The 21,637-nt window shown below is 33.5% G+C and overlaps 1 protein-coding gene across 4 annotated transcripts in view; it reads left to right on the top strand.

Annotated features, from left to right (window-relative positions):
* Positions 1–21,637, top strand: part of LOC127728447 (unconventional myosin-Id-like) — a 62,919-nt gene that overhangs the window by 21,646 nt on the left and 19,636 nt on the right. For all 4 annotated transcript variants that reach the window (XM_052235826.1, XM_052235825.1, XM_052235824.1 and 1 more), the window contains 11 exons: positions 2,591–2,756; positions 3,778–3,831; positions 6,919–7,014; positions 10,231–10,350; positions 11,424–11,633; positions 11,985–12,130; positions 16,413–16,638; positions 17,729–17,788; positions 17,952–18,097; positions 19,084–19,216; positions 21,301–21,467. In XM_052235826.1, coding sequence (XP_052091786.1) covers positions 2,591–2,756; positions 3,778–3,831; positions 6,919–7,014; positions 10,231–10,350; positions 11,424–11,633; positions 11,985–12,130; positions 16,413–16,638; positions 17,729–17,788; positions 17,952–18,097; positions 19,084–19,216; positions 21,301–21,467 — 1,524 coding nt within the window. The remainder of the gene's footprint in view (positions 1–2,590; positions 2,757–3,777; positions 3,832–6,918; positions 7,015–10,230; positions 10,351–11,423; positions 11,634–11,984; positions 12,131–16,412; positions 16,639–17,728; positions 17,789–17,951; positions 18,098–19,083; positions 19,217–21,300; positions 21,468–21,637) is intronic.

The raw sequence follows: 21,637 nt of genomic DNA, 5'->3' as shown, positions 1-21,637 counted from the left end.
CTAAACTTTAACTGAATGTTCCTTAGGGTAACTGGTTTATAAATTTTATCCGAAGTTTTTATTCATTAACAAACATGGCAGCCAAGGCTAAAAATGGAACATAAGGATCAATTTTTTGGCTTTTATCTTAAAAACTATAGCAGTTAGAGCAAAAGTGATGAATAAGTCAAGATCTATCTGCTATGAAATTTTCAGACCAATTGGACCACCCATAGGGTTACTGTCCAAAATAGTTTATTTTTATGAAATTTTACTGTTTTTGGTTATCTTTAATATTATAATAGATAGAGAGAAAGTGTAAATAGCAAAAATGTTCAGCTAAGTAAGATTTACAAATAAGTCAAATGATCAAAATAGTCAATTGACTTCTTAAGGAGTTATTGCCCTTGAAATGTTTATTTTTTACATTTTTTTGTGCAAGTCTATTACTTTTTCAAAAATCTTCTTCTCTGAAACTACTGGGTCAAATACTTCCATACTTTAACTGAAGGCTCCTTATGGTATCTTGTTTATAGATTGTATTCGGGGATTTGATCCATCAACGAACATGGCTGCCATGGCTAAAAATAGAACATAGGGGACAAAACCATTTTTTATACGCCCGTTTACGGGACGTATTATGGTATACCATTGACCGTCTGTCCGTCCGTCGTCAACATGTCGGACATTAATTCAAAAAGGCTTTAACCAATATGCATGAAACTTTAGTGAATTCTTTGAATCTATTGACGTGAGCTCCCTTTCGTTTTTTATAAATTTCAGATTTTCCATTTCCGAGTTTTGGGGTTTTATTCATTAAAAAAGGGGGGATTTTCCAGTTTTCAGACAATAACTGAAAGAAAATGATTTCTCCAATTTGCATGAAACTTTTGTGAATTGTTCATATCTATTGACTTGAGCTCCCTTTCATTTTTTATAAATTTAGGATTTACCGTTTCCAAGTTTTGGGGTTTTATTCATTAAAAAAGGGGGGATTTCAAGTTTTCAGACAATAACTTAAAAAAAATTTCACCAATTTGTAAGAAACTTTGGTGAATTGTTCATATCTATTGATGTGAGCTCCCTTTCGTTTTTTATAAATTTCGGATTTACCGTTTCCAAGTTTTGGGGTTTTATTCATTAAAAAAGGGGGGATTTTCCAGTTTTCAGACAATAACTCAAAAACAATTTCACCAATTTGCAAGAAACTTTGGTGAATTGTTTATTTCTATCGACATGAGCTCCCTTTTGATTTTTATAAATTTCAGACTATACGTTTCCGAATTATGGGGTTTTATTCATTACAAAAAGGGGGATTTTCCAGTTTTCTGAACAATAACTCAAAAATGCTTGCTTTCAGCATTTTTTATGAGACTTTGGTAAATTGTTAATTTCTATTTTTGTAAGCTCCCTTTTGATTTTTTAAAATTTTCTATTTTATGTTTCCGAGTTATAAGATAGTATTTGTATATAGTCTGACAACAGATTTACTAAGTATTACGCAACAGCACAGTGTATTTCACAACAGCAAGAAATCTTTCATATAACCAATTTCAAGTTCTTTGACTACATTTATTCAGAAACCTATAATATATCAAATATTTAATTACAATCCAAATTCAGACCTGTATCGAGCTTGAATATTGTGTCCATTTTTGCCCCAACTGTTCAGAGTTGGACCTCTGCGGGCGTATCCAGCTGCGTTCAGCGAAGCAGTTTATTGGCTTATATCTCAAAAACTACAGCAGTTAGATCAAAAGTGAAAGAGAGTTAAAGTGATAAATGGGTCATGATCTATCTGTTATGAAATTTTCAGACGAGTTCAACAACCCATTGTTGGGTTACTGTTGGAAATAGTTTTTTTTTATTAAATTTTACTGTTTTTGGTTTTTTTCTTTAATATTATAATAGATAGAGAGAAAGTATAAATTGCAATAAATGTTCAGCTAAGTAAGATCTACAAATAAGTCAACATGATCAAAATAGTCAATCCCATGAGGAGTTATTGCCCTTAAAACTTTTTTTTTTTTACATTTTTGTGAAAGTCCAATTACTTTTTCAAAAATCTTCTTCCTGAAACTACTTTGCCAAATACTTAATAACTTTAATTGAATGTTCCTTAGGGAATCTAGTTTATAGATTGTATTCGGGGATTTGATCCATTCAAAAACATGGCGGCAGTTTCTAAAAATAGAACATAGGGGTCAAATGAAGTTTTTGGCTTTCATCTCAAAAACTAAAGCAGTAAGAGCAAAACTGACATAGGTGAAAGTGTTAAACAGGTTTAGATCTACCTGTCAAGCTATCTTCAGACCAATAGGACAACTTATTGTTGGGTTACTGTCCAGAAATAGTTAATTTTTAGGAATTTTACAGTTTTGGGTTATGTATTATCTTTAATATTATTATAGAAAGAGAGAAAGTGTAAATGACAAAATTGTTCAGCAAAGTAAGATCTACTAATAAGTCAAATGCCTGGAACTGAAATTACAGCCAGGTGAGCGATATCAGGCTCTCATGAGCCTCTTGTTCCTCATATACATCAACCTTATGTGCTTTCTTTTTCTATTAAATCTCTCTTTTAATCTGGAATAACTTTGCTATTTTACAGGGTGAAAGATGTTCTGATCAAGTCAAATGTGATATTGGAAGCATTTGGAAATGCCAGAACTAACAGGAATGATAACTCCAGTCGTTTTGGGAAGTATATGGACATAAATTTTGATTTTAAAGGTGATCCTGTTGGTGGACATATTAATAATTATCTACTAGAAAAGGTAACATGTTATTAAAAGTCCCAGTATCTGATATAGAAGGCTTAAATAAGACAGTTATTTCTCAAAATAAATTTTATACATGAAATGCTATTTAATGGCCTGGATATAAAAGGAGATGTAGGCTGTATGTCACTTATACGTCAACCCCACAATAAAGAATATCTTATTCTACATATTGTGCAGGTTTTTTTATGGTGTGTTTTATTACACATGTTCTAGATAGGTATAGAGAGAGAGTTGTGTGGTTAAATCCCCGTCTCATTTTATGCCTGTACCAAGTCAGGTTATCTTGACCATGTATTATTTTTGTTTGCACATCTTTATTTTTTGGAAGAGTTGAATGTCAGTGACTTTTGTGGTCTGTTGCACTGTTTTTGGTTATTCCTTTCATATTTTTTATGTATTACACAGTCTTTAGCAATAGAATGGTGTTTTGTATAGATATGGCACATATATGACAAACTCTACATTGGTTTATGTCTAAAATAAAGGAGGACAAATTTAACATCAATTGCGATCAGCACCACATTCCCAAAATGACAACAGAAAAGAACATTAAGATTTGATGTAAGACTGTTACTGATAAGGTTTCTGACTTGAGACAGACACATGAATGTCTCAAGCTTAATTGTCTTTTTAGATCACAACCAACCCCATTTAATCTTAACCATAGGGAAAAAAAACAATGACAACCTTTATTGAAAGCAAGCTCAAGTAGTTTAACTGCTGATATAGAATTATGCAGTCCTACAATTTGATATCAGTAATTGATGTTAATCCTTAAAAATACTAGATGTAATGATTGAACTGCAAAATATAATTATATCCTTCTCATATCACAGAACCTAACCTAAACAAAAAAAACTTTAAACAAAAATAGCAATGTTTTATTGAAGTACATATTTTCAACATTTAGTTTTTGCTTCCTAGACAAATTTCGAAACATGTTTAACTTATGGAATTATTTGACCCAAAATTATGGTACCATCTCCTTTATGTCAATTATTGATTTTTATTTCAGTCAAGGGTTGTACATCAACAGACTGGAGAGAGAAATTTTCACTCGTTTTATCAGGTAAGAATTACTAATCTAAAGAGACCTGAAGACATCAGTCTGACAGGTCTTGTAAGCTCTATTACACATACAATTCTTGCCAGATTTGTATGAAATTTAAATTTATATCAAAGGTTTATATCAGCAATTTCTAGGACTAGTTTAAAAATTAGTTTTGATCAACTATTTATAAAGGAGTTATGCCCTGGGGGAAATATAAATTATATGAAAAATTGCATTGTAAGTGAACTCAAGCATACATTTCTTATCAGATTTTTATGAAACATAATTAATTTTATATCAGTAATTTCTTGGACAACTTCGAAAATTTGTGCTGATCAATTATTACTATGTCGATTTGAGAAATGTAATTGTTCCCCGTGTAATGGGTTGCGGGGGACATGGAAATACGGGGCTTCCGTCCATCCAGTCTTGTTAGCGCTCTCACAGGTACAATTCTTGCCAGATTTTTATAAAATTTATAATGGTGGCCGATCGTCTTTGTTGTAAAGAGTTATGCCCTTGGAAATATTAAAATTATGGAAAATGGCCTTGTCAGCGCTCTCACGGGTACAATTCTGGCCAGATTTTTATAAAACTTATACTATAGGTTAATATCAGCAATATCTCAGACAAGTTCTATAATGGTGGCCGATCGATTTTTTTTAAAAGAGTTATACCCTTTGGAAATATTTAATTTATGGAAAATGGCCTCGTTAGCGCTACAAAAAAAAGTGTTTTATTTAGTTATTGCCCTTGTACCTTGGATAGATAAAATAATGCGGGGGACATTGGAACTCTGTTCTTTTATTAAGTCTCCCAAACGAAGTTTGGGAAGACTTATTGTTTTTGCTCAGTTCTTATTATTATTATTATTCTTCTTCCTCTTCCTCTTCCTCTTCCTCTTCCGCCGCTTTTAAATTTGAACTTGTCCGCACCCGTTCTCCAAAACCGCTTGTCAGATTAACTTAGGATTTCACAATATGTTAGACTAACAAGTCTAGTGGTGCAATCAGGGTTTTGTTTGTGCAATGGGGTTTACAAAGGGGTATTTTGAGGGGCAAAAAGAAAAGAGGGTTTTACTATAGAACCCTATGGGATTTTATTTTTTAAAATTTTCAAATGATTATCAATTGAAAACCGTTTGTCATAGACACAATCTTTTTAATTGAAAATGTTCTAAATGATAAAACCCATTAAATGAAATACAGGGTTAGTCCCCAGGGGTCACCCCCACCCCCTGCCATTTAAGAAAGTTCTAATACCTTGTAAGTGGTCAAGATCCCCACCCCTAAACCATATATATTCTGGTTTGTCATGCTAAGATGGTTTGAATGATATACAGGGTTAGTCCCCAGGGGTCATCCCGACCCCCTGCCATTTGAGAAAGTTCTAATATCTTGTAAATGATCGAGATCCCCACCCCTAAACCATATATATTCTGGTTTGTCATGCTAAGATGGTTTGAATGATATACAGGGTTAGTCCCCAGGGGTCATCCCGACCCCCTGCCATTTGAGAAAGTTATAATATTTTGTAATTGGTCGAGATCCCCACCCCTAAACCATATATATTCTGGTTTGTCATGATAAAGCACATGAAATGAAATACAGGGTTAGTCCCCAGGGGTCACCCCCACCCCATGCCATTTAAGAAAGTTCTAATATCTTGTAAGTGGTCAAGATCCCCACCCCTAAACCATATATATTCTGGTTTGTCATGCTAAGATGGTTTGAATGAAATACAGGGTTAGTCCCCAGGGGTCATCCCAACCCCCTGCCATTTGAGAAAGTTATAATATCTTGTAAATGGTCAAGATCCCCACCCCTAAACCATATATATTCTGGTTTGTCATGATAAAGCAAATCAAATGAAATACAGGGTTAGTCCCCAGGGGTCACCCCCACCCTATGCCATTTAAGAAAGTTCTAATATCTTGTAAGTGGTCAAGATCCCCACCCCTAAACCATATATATTCTGGTTTGTCATGACAAAGCACATGAAATGAAATACAGGGTTAGTCCCCAGGGGTCACCCCCACCCCATGCCATTTAAGAAAGTTCTAATATCTTGTAAGTGGTCAAGATCCCCACCCCTAAACCATATATATTCTGGTTTGTCATGCTAAGATGGTTTGAATGATATACAGGGTTAGTCTTCAGGGGTCATCCCGACCCCCTGCCATTTGAGAAAGTTATAATATCTTGTAAATGGTCGAGATCCCCACCCCTAAACTATATATATTCTGGTTTGTCATGCCAAGATGATTTGAATGATATACAGGGTTAGTCCCCAGGCATCACTAATGCATATAACTTTACTGGACCAAACCAATTTTCACTGGACTTAGCCCAATGTCAGGCGACCCTGGGAATTACGAATTATGGGAGCTTCGTTTGGGAGACTTCGTAACAGCATCCTGTTACAATCATTTCTTGTTTATATTGAAAATTGCATTGTCACACACACAAGCACGCTCACACCTATCTTGTCAGATCAGCATAAGATTTTATATTAACAAGGTCTTTGACAATTTCTATAATCAACTATTTTTGCATGTGTTATACCTCTTGGAAATAGAAATTGGATTGTAAGCAATCTTATGCCTACTTTTTTTGTAGGTTATTTATGGAAAGTGTAAAGGAACCCTAAAAAAATATATTGGAGTTTTTGCTCTTGGACAAATGAAACATGTGCATTAGCAGGGAGACATTGGAACACAGATATTTTATTATTTCATTAAATCTATTGTGAAACACAGTCTATAGAACAAAATATAGGGAATGTACATAAAACAACATAAGAAATAATGAGTTTAACCATCAACAAAAGAATATCAATTTTGCATATAAGGCAGAATAAATGATCAAATTCCTATTACCAAGAACAGATATTGTCTGCATTGCACTGATGGGGTTGCCAAGATGTTTCAAAAGAGAATTTATACATTGAAGCTATTTGCTGGTATGGCAAAGGAAAAAAAAACGAAATATACTGCAAAACATGTTATGAAGCTTTAGGGGTGGAAATATAATGCACTTCAGACACTTGACAAAATAATGTGTAAATTTTATGTTCGATTCATGTTTTCATATTTTATTATTTCAGCTTATATTTGGTGCCAATGACCAGAAGTTATCAGAACTGAAATTAACAAGAGATCCAAAAAAATATTTCTACATAAACCAAGGTGGTGAACCAAAGGTAAATTTTTAATACTCTGCAAGCAACAATTTTTGTCTCGCCTGTTACAAAAGTCATGGAATGTGAGACATAGCGATTGCTTTTCCGGTAACAGCGACAGGGACAAGTCAGGCGTCGACAAGGTCAACAATTGTTAAGTTTTCTGCTTAAGTCAGTTTGATAGGAACTACTTGTGATAGATCCTTGTCGAGCCTGCGACTTTTGTTGCAGAAAGCTCGACATAGGGATAGCGATCCGGCGGCGGCGGCGGCTACGGCGGCGTTAGCTAACTTCTTAAAAGCTTTATATTTTAGAAGATGGAAGACCTGGATGCTTCATACTTTGTATATGGATGCCTCATGTTACGAAGTTTCCGTCAGTCACATGTCCAATGTCCTTGACCTCATTTTCATGGTTCAGTGACTACTTGAAAAAAAAGTTCAGATTTTTTGTAATGTTAAATTCTCTCTTATTATAAGTAATAGGATAACTATATTTGGTATGTGCATACCTTGCAAGGTCCTCATGCCCGTCAGACAGTTTTCACTTGACATCGACCTCATTTCATGGATCAGTGAACAAGGTTAAGTTTTCGTGGTCAAGTCCATATCTCAGATACTATAAGCAATAGGTCTAGTATATTCAGTGTATGGAAGGACTGTAAGGTGTACATGTCCAACTGGCAGGTGTCATCTGACCTTGACCTCATTTTCATGGTTCAGTGGTTATAGTTAAGTTTTTGTGTTTTGGTCTGTTTTTCTTATACTGTATGCAATAGGTCTACTATATTTGGTGTATGGAATGATTGTAAGGTGTACATGTCTAGCTGGCAGGTGTCATCTGACCTTGACCTCATTTTCATGGTTCAGTGGTCAAAGTTAAGTTTTTGAGTTTTGGTCTTTCTTTCTAATACTGCATGCAATAGGTCAGCTATATTTGGTGTATGGAATGATTGTAAGGTGTACATGTCTAGCTGGCAGGTGTCATCTTACCTTGACCTCATTTTCATGGTTCAGTGGTCAAAGTTAAGTTTTTGAGTTTTGGTCTTTTTTTCTAATACTATATGCAATAGTTCAACTATATTTGGTGTATGGAAATATTTTATGATCTATATGTCAGTCACGCAGGTTTTATTTGACCTTGACCTCATTTTCATGGTTCATTGCTCAGTGTTAAGTTTTTGTGTTTTCGTCTGTTTTTCTTAAACTATAAGCAATAGGTCAACTATATTTGTTGTATGGAAGAATTGTTAGCTGTACATGCCTGCCTAGCATGGTTCATCTGACCTTGACCTCATTTTCATGGTTCATTGGTCAATGTTTAGTTTACTTGGTTAATGTTAAGTTTATGTGACAGTTGTAATAAAGCTTTATATTTAGGACTATCAACATAATATCAATGATTAGTAAAGAAGGCGAGACATTTCAGCGTGTGCACTCTTGTTGATATTTAATATAAAGTTGCATTACCATCAGTACATATCAGTTTGACGACTATTTCAAGGCCCTATCCCCAAGTGCATGGTCCAGTGACTTTGAATCAATAAGCAATTTTCAATGTTAAGTTTTCTGCTTAAGTTAATTTGATAGGATCTACTTGTGATAGATCAATGATATTTTGTATAAATTTGCATTTCTATCAGTTTGACGACTATTTTGAGGCCCTGTCCCCCCTAGTTCATGGTCCAGTGACTTTGAATTAAAAAGCAATTTTCAATGTTAAGTTTTCTGCTTAAGTCAGTCTGAACTACTTGTGATAGATCAATGACATTGTGTATGAAGTTGCATTCCTATCAGTACATATCAGTTTGACAATTATGTTCAGGCCCTGCCCACTAGATAATGGTCCAGCGATTGAATTAATAAACCATGTTGCTGTCCATCGGACATAAGTTTTCTGCTTAAGTTAATTTGATAGGATCTACTTGTGATAGATCAATGATATTTTGTATAAAGTTGCATTTCTATCAGTTTGACGACTATTTTGAGGCCCTGTCCCTAGTTCGTGGTCCAGTGACTTTGAATTAAAAAGCAATTTTCAATGTTAAGTTTTCTGCTTCAGTCAGTCTGAACTACTTGTGATAGATCAATGACATTGTGTATGAAGTTGCATTCCTATCAGTACATATCAGTTTGACAATTATGTTCAGGCCCTGCCCACTAGATAATGGTCCAGCGATTGAATTAATAAACCATGTTGCTGTCCATCGGATTGTCTTTTTCTGAATTTTATGTAGACAGGCGAGACATATCTATGTCAACAGTTTATTATATATTTTGACCAAGTTGGAAAACGTCCAAAATGGGTTTATAGTATGGTGATGTTGGTGGGTGGGTGGGGAAAAGTGGGTACCTCATCTGTGTAATCAACTCCTCCTTCAGTTTTCAACCCAGATCCCTGAAACTTCACAGAAAGATTGCAAATATGTTGAAGTTGTGCACCTGCTATAATGAAATTGTTTGAAGAATTTTTTCTCATTTTTCGAGGGGAATTTAATCATTTAACATGTTTAACGCACCACTTCTACCCATATGTTATAGTTTCACCATATCTTATTTTTGCTTTAAAAAAAAAGAAAAACTCTATAGCAAATTTTAAGCATAACTGTGAAATTAATTCATGGTTTACAGAGATAATATTGTGTTAGTGGAGAATGGGGATTTCAATAAAAAAAAAAAAATCAAAATCAAAAGTGTTAGATTAGTCAATTTCAAATTGGTCATTAGAAAAAAAAATGATCAAGAAAGTTTAAATGAACATCAAAGTAATTATCATTGTGTAAAGATACAAGCAACCAGTTTTCAACAAATTTGGCAACATTTTTATGCCCCAGCCGTAGCGGAGGGAGCATTAAGTATACCCTTGTCCATCTGTCTGTCCTGTCTGTCCATTGTGTACGTCCCCAAAATTGGTTTCCGTTCTCTAACTTGCCTCAACCAAATGATATGAAACTTATACACAATGCTTATAATCACAAAATGGTCTTAACTACGTGAATCCTGCATCTGTATGTGGAAGTTGACTCATGCACATTTACAAACAGGGACATCTGTGGCCCATAGACACATTCTCCATTTATTTGTTTTTGGGTTGACAATGTCTTTTTGTTTTTGCTATTATTAAACAATAAATAGGATAGACTTTTTAAATGATTATTTTTAGTAAATTTCAGAGCTAATTATAAATGTTTGTATTGAGAGGTAAAACTAATGTTTGAATAATATATATACATTTCAGTGTGCTACAATAAATGACAGGGAAGATTATAGATCTGTAATGAATGCCATGAAGACTATGGGTTTTGGATTTGATCAGGCTGAAGCTTTGTGGAAAATCTTATCTGCTGTGTTAAATCTTGTAAGATATATGTTTTATGGCTATGAAATACCGAATTTGAAAAAACAAAAAGTTGTACAAGACATTACTGTACTGTAGGGAATTTGACTTTTAACTATTTATGCAAATAGATAAGATTTAAAAAAAAGAATCATATGGTTTATGAAAGTAACATATTTTACTAAATTTAAAGACAAATTTACTGGAGTATTGGATGTTGAAAATTTTGATGTAATAATATGCCTCATGGTATAATAATCTCCTTTTTTAACCTAAAGAAAGTGAAGAAAGATTTTTGTATATAAACATTTTTGTGGAGCCTGTGACATTTTGTAGTGATATTGAGACATAGCTACCCTACATTTCCTAGGCGGTGACTGCAACATTTAGGATCTGTCTGCGGTCAAAGGTGTTTTAAACATCAATAATTTCGTCAGAACATTATGAAATTTTATGAAATTTGGACAGAAGATTTTTTAAGATCATTAGAGCAAAATTTAGAAAAAAAGCTTCCCGTATTTTACTGATAAAAGGACTAAGTTTTTTTTGACAGCTAATATTAAGATAAAAGTCTGGTGTTCAAGATTTTTAGACATAATTAACTTTATTAAACATTCATGGAATTTTATGAAACTTTTGGCAGAATCTTTTTTTGGGATAAAGGGATTATGTCCAAAGCAAAATTTTGAAAATAAATTTTTCATTTTTAATATTATACTGAAAAAGTGGACTTGCTTTTTTTGCATTCAACATTAAGATACAGTCTTGGGTTAAAATATTTTTAGACATTTGTTAAACCTTCATGGAATGTTTTGAAACTTAGATAGAAGCTATTTTAAGATCCAAAATAGCATTTAAAGAAAAACATTTTTTTTTTCATATTTTACTGATAAATGGACTATGTTTTTGGCAGTGAACATTACACTTTTACACTGACAGCAGTAATCACAGGTGACACACAGGTTTCTGCTGAATCCTTACTAATTTTCTTTTCATAAGTGTGATAACTCTTCCAGTCACAAATACATGTATCAATCTAACCAGATGTTCCAACTTACTGACTATAAATATATAATTGCTGTTTATGCTTTAAGGGAAATACTAGTTATGAGGCTGTAGATGATCATGACATGGCTGGAATTAGTGACAAAAAATTGCTTAGTAATATTGCTCATCTGTTATCTGTGACACCAGATGAATTACAGAAGGCACTTTGTTCTCGTGTAATAGCCGCTGGAGGACAGGTTGTAGAGAAAGGTTTAACCGTATCAGAAGCTATGTATGCCAGAGATGCTTATGCCAAGGTATGTTGGCAATTCTAGATCCAAGTTTTTTTTGTGGAAAGTTATTAAGGTTTATTAAATTATCAATATTATTTTATACACTAAGGGTTTAAAGAATAGATAGGATGCATGAAGCTCTTAATAAACCTTAAGCAATGTTCAATAGAAAAATAGATTTTTCATAGAACAAACTTAAAAAATAAAATCTTCAATTGTGTCAGAAAAAATCTGAGAGTAATATATTGGAATAATTTCTATAAGAATGAACACTGGACGTTAAGCAACCATCAATAAATTAATGTAAGAATGAACACCATTAGGGACAGTTGACATATTCACATTTGAATATAATAAGGCAAATGGTACTTGTAGGCAACCTATGATAGAATGTTTACATGGATTGTACAGAGAATAAATGAAGCCATAGATCCAAAAGCCAGTGGAATGAGACTTGTGGGTAAAAACACAGTTATTGGAGTATTAGACATCTATGGATTTGAAATTTTTGACAATAACAGGTAACTTTTCAAATGATAAATTACTGTAAAAACATAAATTTTTTTTTGTGGTCTTGTTTCTAAATTCATTTTCATGGGGACTAATTTTCATTTTGGAAGATATTTATTCATCAAATAAACAGAATTAAAACCCTAACACAAATGCTGTTCATCTTTTGTTCTAATTTTCTCCCAAGAAATCAGCTGCTCCAGTCATGATGTAGAAAGTTAGCAGCTAAATCTATACTGAAAATCACGGAATATATAGTTCTCAATACTTCTCATGTCTAGGTTAATATGCACAAATGAACTGTAAAATATGTGGGTTATATCTTTAGATCAGTTTATTCAAGTTTAGCTGAGACTTTAGGACACAACTCAATACACAATTTTTGACTAAGTTAGTATATAAAACTATAAAAAGACAAGAACATCCTGGACTACTGCAAATAAATGCTTTATTCTGGTTAACATGTTTCACCACTTATGGTGGCATCTTCAGGACAATTGAATGATAGGAAACAAATGCTGAAGTACATAAAATCAGGTTCATATGGGGTTACAAAAAGTTTAACAAGACGTTACGTCACAATAATAGGTTTGACGTTAAAATGAAAGTGAAAGTAAAAGTTAATAATGAATTGTCAGTATCATTTCCAAAATGGACAACACCTCACTGTCCAGTGACACATTTTTAGCTCACCTGGCCCAAAGGGCCAAGTGAGCTTTTCTCATCACTTGGCGTCTGTCGTCCGTCGTCCGTCGTCCGTAAACTTTTACAAAAATCTTCTCCTCTGAAACTACTGGGCCAAATTTAACCAAACTTGGCCACAATCATCATTAGGGTATCTAGTTTAAAAAATGTGTCCGGTGACCCTGCCAACCAACCAAGATGGCCGCCATTGCTAAAAATAGAACATAGGGGTAAAATGTAGATTTTGGCTTATATCTCTGAAACCAAAGCATTGAGAGCAAATCTGACATGGGGTAAAAATGTTTATCAGGTCAAGATCTATCTGCCCTGAAATTTTCAGATGAATCGGACAACCCGTTGTTAGGTTGCTGCCCCTGAATTAGTAATTAAGTCTCCCAAACGAAGTTTGGGAAGACTTATTGTTTTTGCTCAGTTCTTATTATTATTATTATTCTTCTTCCTCTTCCTCTTCCTCTTCCTCTTCCGCCGCTTTTAAATTTGAACTTGTCCGCACCCGTTCTCCAAAACCGCTTGTCAGATTAACTTAGGATTTCACAATATGTTAGACTAACAAGTCTAGTGGTGCAATCAGGGTTTTGTTTGTGCAATGGGGTTTACAAAGGGGTATTTTGAGGGGCAAAAAGAAAAGAGGGTTTTACTATAGAACCCTATGGGATTTTATTTTTTAAAATTTTCAAATGATTATCAATTGAAAACCGTTTGTCATAGACACAATCTTTTTAATTGAAAATGTTCTAAATGATAAAACCCATTAAATGAAATACAGGGTTAGTCCCCAGGGGTCACCCCCACCCCCTGCCATTTAAGAAAGTTCTAATACCTTGTAAGTGGTCAAGATCCCCACCCCTAAACCATATATATTCTGGTTTGTCATGCTAAGATGGTTTGAATGATATACAGGGTTAGTCCCCAGGGGTCATCCCGACCCCCTGCCATTTGAGAAAGTTCTAATATCTTGTAAATGATCGAGATCCCCACCCCTAAACCATATATATTCTGGTTTGTCATGCTAAGATGGTTTGAATGATATACAGGGTTAGTCCCCAGGGGTCATCCCGACCCCCTGCCATTTGAGAAAGTTATAATATCTTGTAATTGGTCGAGATCCCCACCCCTAAACCATATATATTCTGGTTTGTCATGATAAAGCACATGAAATGAAATACAGGGTTAGTCCCCAGGGGTCACCCCCACCCCATGCCATTTAAGAAAGTTCTAATATCTTGTAAGTGGTCAAGATCCCCACCCCTAAACCATATATATTCTGGTTTGTCATGCTAAGATGGTTTGAATGAAATACAGGGTTAGTCCCAGGGGTCATCCCAACCCCCTGCCATTTGAGAAAGTTATAATATCTTGTAAATGGTCAAGATCCCCACCCCTAAACCATATATATTCTGGTTTGTCATGATAAAGCAAATCAAATGAAATACAGGGTTAGTCCCCAGGGGTCACCCCCACCCTATGCCATTTAAGAAAGTTCTAATATCTTGTAAGTGGTCAAGATCCCCACCCCTAAACCATATATATTCTGGTTTGTCATGCTAAGATGGTTTGAATGATATACAGGGTTAGTCCCCAGGGGTCATCCCGACCCCCTGCCATTTGAGAAAGTTCTTATATCTTGTAATCGGTCGAGATCCCCACCCCTAAACCATATATATTCTGGTTTGTCATGACAAAGCACATGAAATGAAATACAGGGTTAGTCCCCAGGGGTCACCCCCACCCCATGCCATTTAAGAAAGTTCTAATATCTTGTAAGTGGTCAAGATCCCCACCCCTAAACCATATATATTCTGGTTTGTCATGCTAAGATGGTTTGAATGATATACAGGGTTAGTCCCCAGGGGTCATCCCGACCCCCTGCCATTTGAGAAAGTTATAATATCTTGTAAATGGTCGAGATCCCCACCCCTAAACCATATATATTCTGGTTTGTCATGCCAAGATGATTTGAATGATATACAGGGTTAGTCCCCAGGCATCACTAATGCATATAACTTTACTGGACCAAACCAATTTTCACTGGACTTAGCCCAATGTCAGGCGACCCTGGGAATTACGAATTATGGGAGCTTCGTTTGGGAGACTTCGTAACAGCATCCTGTTACAATCATTTCTTGTTTTAAGGAAATTTTGCCGTATTTGGTTATTATCTTGAATATTATTATAGATAGAGATAAACTGTAAACAGCAATAATGTTCAGCAAAGTAAGTTCTACAAATAAGTCAACATGACCAAAATGGTCAGTTGACCCCTTAAGGAGTTATTGCCCTTTTATAGTCAATTTTTAACAATTTTTCGTAAATTTTTGTTATCTTTTACAAAAATCTTCTCTGAAACTACTAAGATGAATTTAACCAAAGTTGTAAACAATAATCATTAGGGTATGTAGTTTTAAAATTGTGTCTGATGACCCTGCCCGCGAACCAAGATGGCCGACATGGCTAATAATAGTACATAGGGTAAAATGCTGTTTTTGGCTCACATATCTAAACCCAAAGCATTTCGAGCAAATCTTTCAAAACAAAATTGTTCATTAGGTCAAGATCTATTTGCCCTTAAATTTTCAGACCATTCAGGCAACCCGTTGTTGGGTTGCTGCCCCTGAATTGGTAATTTTCAGAAATTTTTTCAGCTTTTGGTTATTATCTTGAACATTGTTATAGATAGAGATAAACTGTAAACAGCAATAATGTACAGCAAAGTAAGACCTACAAATAAGTCAACATGACCAAAATGGTCAATTGACCCCTTAAGGAGTTATTGCCCTTTATAATCAATTTTTAACAATTTTCATAAATTTTGTAAATTTTTACAAGATAATTTTCACTGAAACTACTGGGCCAAGTTCATTATAGATAGAGATAATTGTAAGCATCAAGAATGTTAAGTAAAGTAAGATCTACAAACACATCACCATCACCAAAACACAATTTTGTCATGAATCCATCTGTGTCCTTTGTTTAATATGCACATAGACCAAGGTGAGCGACACAGGCTCTTTAGAGCCTCTAGTTAATATGAAGCACTTCCACGATTCATACTAAATGTGCTTCAGTCAAAGCTTTTACACCCCAATAAAATTATGAAAAGAAGCATTCAATTCCTTAATACAAAAATGTATTAATTTCAAGTTCCTTTTTGTAAAATTGAAAAGAAAACTACACATGAAGTTAACAAATTTATTAAATATGCACTATTACAAGAAGTTTAGTTACAATATAAACTGAATGTTTAAACAAGATATGAAAAATAGTAAAGTTCATATGTCTCATCAATGTCAGTCTATAACACTACACATGGATGTTGTATGCAAGACAAGGGAGACAGTCAAACAAAGAACGCGTTTTTATCGTATAAAGAGTTCAGGCCCTCGCGAGTGGGAGAGTCGATCACGGGGAAGGACTGAATTAATTGGGTTAAGAACATGATATATTTCTATATTTACAGACTTTGAACTGAGGCTTTTGCCTGGGGATTTTGTCCTGCTCCACTGATTTCTTACATGAAATAAGTTTGTGTTGAACATTTCCTCAGCTGAATTGGTAGCCTTAATATACTTTTTTTTAATATCTTTTTAGCTTTGAACAATTCTGCATCAACTACTGCAATGAGAAATTACAACAATTGTTTATAGAACTTGTTCTAAAACAAGAACAAGAGGAGTATATGAGAGAAGGGATCAAATGGGTTCATATAGAATACTTCAACAACAAAATCATCTGTGATTTAGTAGAACAAGCACATAAAGGAGTACTGGCAATACTGGATGAGGCTTGTCTCAGTGTAGGGAAAGTCACTGATGAGGTATGCATATTAAATAATAAAATTGAAAATTGTTAGAATGGAAAGAAGGTACTGTAATTAAGATATGACATCCCTTCACTTGCTACGACAAAACCAAAACCAAAGGATCAGTACTTTTATTGCTTTTCTTCATCTAAAATTTAATGTGTTTTTTCATGACAAAGTTGAGGTCATGTTTTGATGCTGAGGAATTACTCTTGTGGTTTTCAGGAGTTTATGAAATAGAAAAACAAAGGATATGGGGTATCCATCCATGACACAAAATCAGTACATGCACAGCAAAAAACACAAAAAAAGCAAAGGAACAGCGCTTTTATTGCTGTTACTTTTCTCAAAGTCACAGTGAGGCCTTCAACATGGAGCAAAAAGCTCTCAACTCACTTGAAGTTTGAGACAACCCCTAGCACCAGTTTGAGCAGAATTCTTTGCAAAATATTTTCGATAAGACTTTGCAGGTTGTAACACCACTAAATCAGGTCTGGTCAAAAAGAACATACTGGAAAGTAGTACATATTTTAAACAAAATAGTTCCTACACATAGATGTAAATATTAAACTAAGTAGAATATATTTTGGTAATTTAGGTATCAAATGAAAGGTGAAGGACTGGTGATTCTTGTAGAACACATTACCTTTATTGCCTAAGTAAAATCTTGATTGCTGTAAAAACTGTTTTGACTTTTGCAACATAATAACACATTGTGAACACAACTCCTCTGAGACCTTTTGACAGAAAATTTTCATACTTGGTATGATTGTTTGTCATTATGTTTAGTTGTCTTACTGTACACCATCATTTTGATTTGACAATTTCTGCTGGAGTTGTGTGACTTTTGCTATGCTTAGCTTATTACAGCATACTCACCACTTGTAAATGCTACTTTCATGAAACCATAAGATAAAACCCTGTCATATGTGTCAATGTTGTCTGAAAAGCTGTTGTACAACAGTCTATTATTTATACCATTGAGTACACAGTGGTGGGGAATATTTTATGAAATGGTAGCAATTATGTTTATTTTATGGCATCATATGTTCAGTTTTGTATATACATTGTATCCAAATTTATTGAATGATGCTTTTCTTTTCAGATGTTTTTGACAGCCATGTCACAGAAACTTGCCAAACACGAACATTTTACATGTAGAGCTGTAAGTTGTACATAAACTATTTTAGAAACATGAATTATTTAATAGAAAAATTAAAGTTTTTCTAAATCAAATGCAATTTTTTAGTGTTATATATAAAAAAACTATTATTGATTGATCATAGGTTGCACTCAATATATTATACTATTTATATTTGTACTTTCAGCTCCAGCCAGCTGACAAGACATTGGAACACAAGAGAGATTTCAGAATTAAACATTATGCTGGTGATGTCGTGTACTCAGTAGAAAGTTTTATAGATAAGAATAAAGATACTTTGTTCCAGGATTGGAAACGACTTCTGTATAATAGGTAAGTTCACATTATTTTATCTGTTATAACATCTGGATAAATTTTACCATCACTTAACATCCATTAGTTAGGCTATTTGTACTATGTGGTCATTAAGCTTTTTGAATATTGTCATAATCAGCACTAACATTGATTTTATTTTCAATAGTTTTAAATACATTACTAATTATGTATTACCATCTAGTTATTAACACTTATTGTCCTACATCTTGTAGATACTTGTATTTGGCATTGCACAAGGTCATGCTTTCTCAGACTGCTTATGATGTTTACACTAAATCTGTTGGAGGTGCAACAATTTATAGTTCAATCTATGAAAACACGGTCTATTCATGAGGTGAAATTGGGGTTTAAATTACCTAGGGAAATTTAGTACATTAAGGCAGGTATTTTGTGTCTTTTGTCATTGTTATGTTTTTTTGTGCTTAGAACCAATCTGATGATTCACCAAGCCTTTTCCAACTGATTAATACTGTTTATATTTTAATGTTGTGCTCTTAGACTGTCAGAGGTAATGATGAGGATTGGTGCTCACAAACATGTTTAACCTTGTCAAATTCTAACGTGCTTGTCCAGAGTCAGGAGCCTGTAGCCTGTGATTGCCCTCTGTCATACTTATACCTCCGCTCCAAAAGATTTTATATTGAATAATCAGATGTTGTTCTGAATTTGTTTTTCAGACAGCTGATTGTCTTTTCTTTAGGTGTAATATCCTTCAAATGTTAAAGGATAACTAAAATTAAACAATATTATATATGATTACTGAACATTTTAACCCTTGAAGGAATGAAGTAGTTACTCTTTTATAATATGAAGGAATATCATATATTGTAATTCCCTTTTTTTTTTTATATTGATCCAAAGATCAAGGTGCCTTTTCTAGTTAAAGGTATATCACATTCCATATGCAATACTCAAACTATTTTAAAACATTTTAGTGTATTTTTGGGGATGAGAATTATTTTTAAATTTCTTTTTTTATAAAGCAAAGAACAGGTTCTAAAAGAAATGTTCCCAGAAGGTAAACAGCACATCACTGAGACCACTAAGAGACCAATAACAGCAGGAACAAGCTTCAAAAATTCTATCATAGCATTAGTAGATATTTTAGCTTGTAAGGTTAGTGTATGGGTATTACTTTAGATAGATATTTTCATAATTAGATGTAGGTATTATTTTAGGTAGATTTTTTCTTCAGTGGATAAAGTTGTTATTTTTCCTTTTCAATGTGTTTCCTATCCTGTAACTGTTGAGTATTTATTAGTTGCTTCACATGCAGTTGACAATATAGTACAGGATTTCATAGTTTATAATTAAAGATTATGATTTGATTATTAACAGACACATTTTTAGAAAAATTGTAAAGAAAAGCAATGATTGATTAATTTTTAATAAGAAATATTAACCTTTTTAATCCAAGATTTTAATTTCATTTTAGTGAGGTTTCCGAATTCATTTTTATTTGGTGCAAATTAAATGCATGAAATAAAATCTTACAACATTTTAAGGTTTCCAAGATAAAATGTAAGTCTGAGGCCAATGCCAACATGCTAATGATATATCCAACCTACTACCAGGCATAACCCTTTGGCTTGCTTATTTTGCCAAAACAAAGATACCTCTGATGTAATAAGTTAATGGTATGCAAAACTAACTGGATTTGAATATTTGTAATTTACATTTACAGACATTAAGATACAGCTTCCTCCTAGTTCATTATTGTAAGAATTTTAATTGGTTTAAGATAGCAAAGGAACGATTTCATTAAACTTTCATAGAAATTTTTTCTTGATTTTACACAAGGTCATTCATTAATTGTTTTCTAATACAGATCAATACAGTCGATTCCACTTAATTGCATACCGCTTAATAGCATAATTCGGTTAATTGCATACTTTTCTCCTGCACAAAACCATTTCCCATTCATCTAATGTTAAATTGTCCGGTTATATGCATAGCCTTACAAGTGGCCTTTCGGTTAATTGCATAGAAAATATTCGCCAGCTAGATATGCTTAGTTAAAACTGACGAGATTTTTGACCGGAAACGGCAATTTGGTAAGTATATTTTTCATGAATGCATCATAATTTTCGTTATTATTTCATATTTACTTTTGTGTTATCTAAATAAAGTTTTAAAACAGTTTCTTTCGTGTTTATATGATTATAAAATAAGCCTCGATGTGTACACAGGTAAAGTTTCCCATGTTCTATTTTAAGCCTCGAGGTCATAAAAATGTCAAACAGGTGATTGTTGTAAAAACACGTCCAATCTATCTCAAAAGGTGTTAATTATTGATTGGATTTCAAACATTGTTCATAGATTACATTTGGGGTGAATTTTAAAAACAATAACCCCTGTTAATTATCGATCATTATCCAATGTGTACTCTCGTAATTCGGCTTGGGGTGATCTACACTTATGTTAAATATTACAGGGCATTTATATATGGTTGAAGAATTTTATTCATCAATCTTTTATTTTTAATATTTTTTGAAAAGAAAATCAACTTCTAATTATTATATTTTCTCTCTTTCAACACTCGTGTCCTGCAAATAACCCGTACAGGGCCCCATTACCTGTTAACTGCTTTGCATATACGAAACTAACGAGGTTAAAGAAACAGTGTTACATCACTGTGCAAGCGGTAAATACTGCATATCAAAGGCAGTTTAGTACACATTTATTGTCTAAAATGATTATAAACTGTGTAGTATTGTTAAACAGTTAATTTAATCAAAGCGTAACAATGTACATTGTACATCCGGGTCATAGAAACAAATCTATTTTTAGAACAATTAGTTTTATTTTCGTATCTCAGGTAAAGGAAAAGTCGGTACGCAAATAAACTAAAACAAAATGTGTTTATAAACTTTATTGAAAGAATACAAAATAAAATAACATGTACAACACTAGACACATAACTTTTATTAGAATAAATAAGCATTCAATATGTTGTAAGTGGATTATGGACGTTCATCTTTCTTCAGGGATTTCCTTTACTGATCTGTACTATCGATGTTATTTGACTCCGTAATTTGGCATTTCGGATATAAGCATACTCCGCTTAATTGCATAATTTTGTCTGACAAATAGGCTATGCAAATAACCGGAATCGACTGTAGATGGTTAATTCCTGAATGCAGATTTTTCTTATAATTTTCTGAAAAAACAAGGTAATTTAATATTGAATTTCATTTAAGGAACCACATTATGTGAGATGTGTAAAACCAAATGACCTTAAATCACCGAGCGTCTTTGATCAGCAGCGTGTCAAACATCAAGTTCTTTACCTAGGATTATTAGAAAATGTTCGTGTCAGACGAGCTGGTTTTGCCTACAGAGCTCCTTACTCTAGATTTTTGCAAAGGTAAGTTGTTCTAAACAGTCATATATAAATATGTGCCAAATTAATGTGCACCTGACAATTTTTCCCTGTATATTTAAAGTGATCTATTTGTTTTTAAAAAAATCTAATCTACTTATTTTCTAGTGCATTCATTAGTAAAGGTATAACTATTTCAAGTACTGTGTATTTGG

Source organism: Mytilus californianus, unplaced genomic scaffold (assembly GCF_021869535.1).
Source record: "Mytilus californianus isolate M0D057914Y unplaced genomic scaffold, xbMytCali1.0.p SCAF_2, whole genome shotgun sequence".
Taxonomy (NCBI): domain Eukaryota; kingdom Metazoa; phylum Mollusca; class Bivalvia; order Mytilida; family Mytilidae; genus Mytilus; species Mytilus californianus.
Note: the sequence above shows the minus strand (reverse complement) of the source record. Positions and strands in the feature narration are given on the sequence as shown.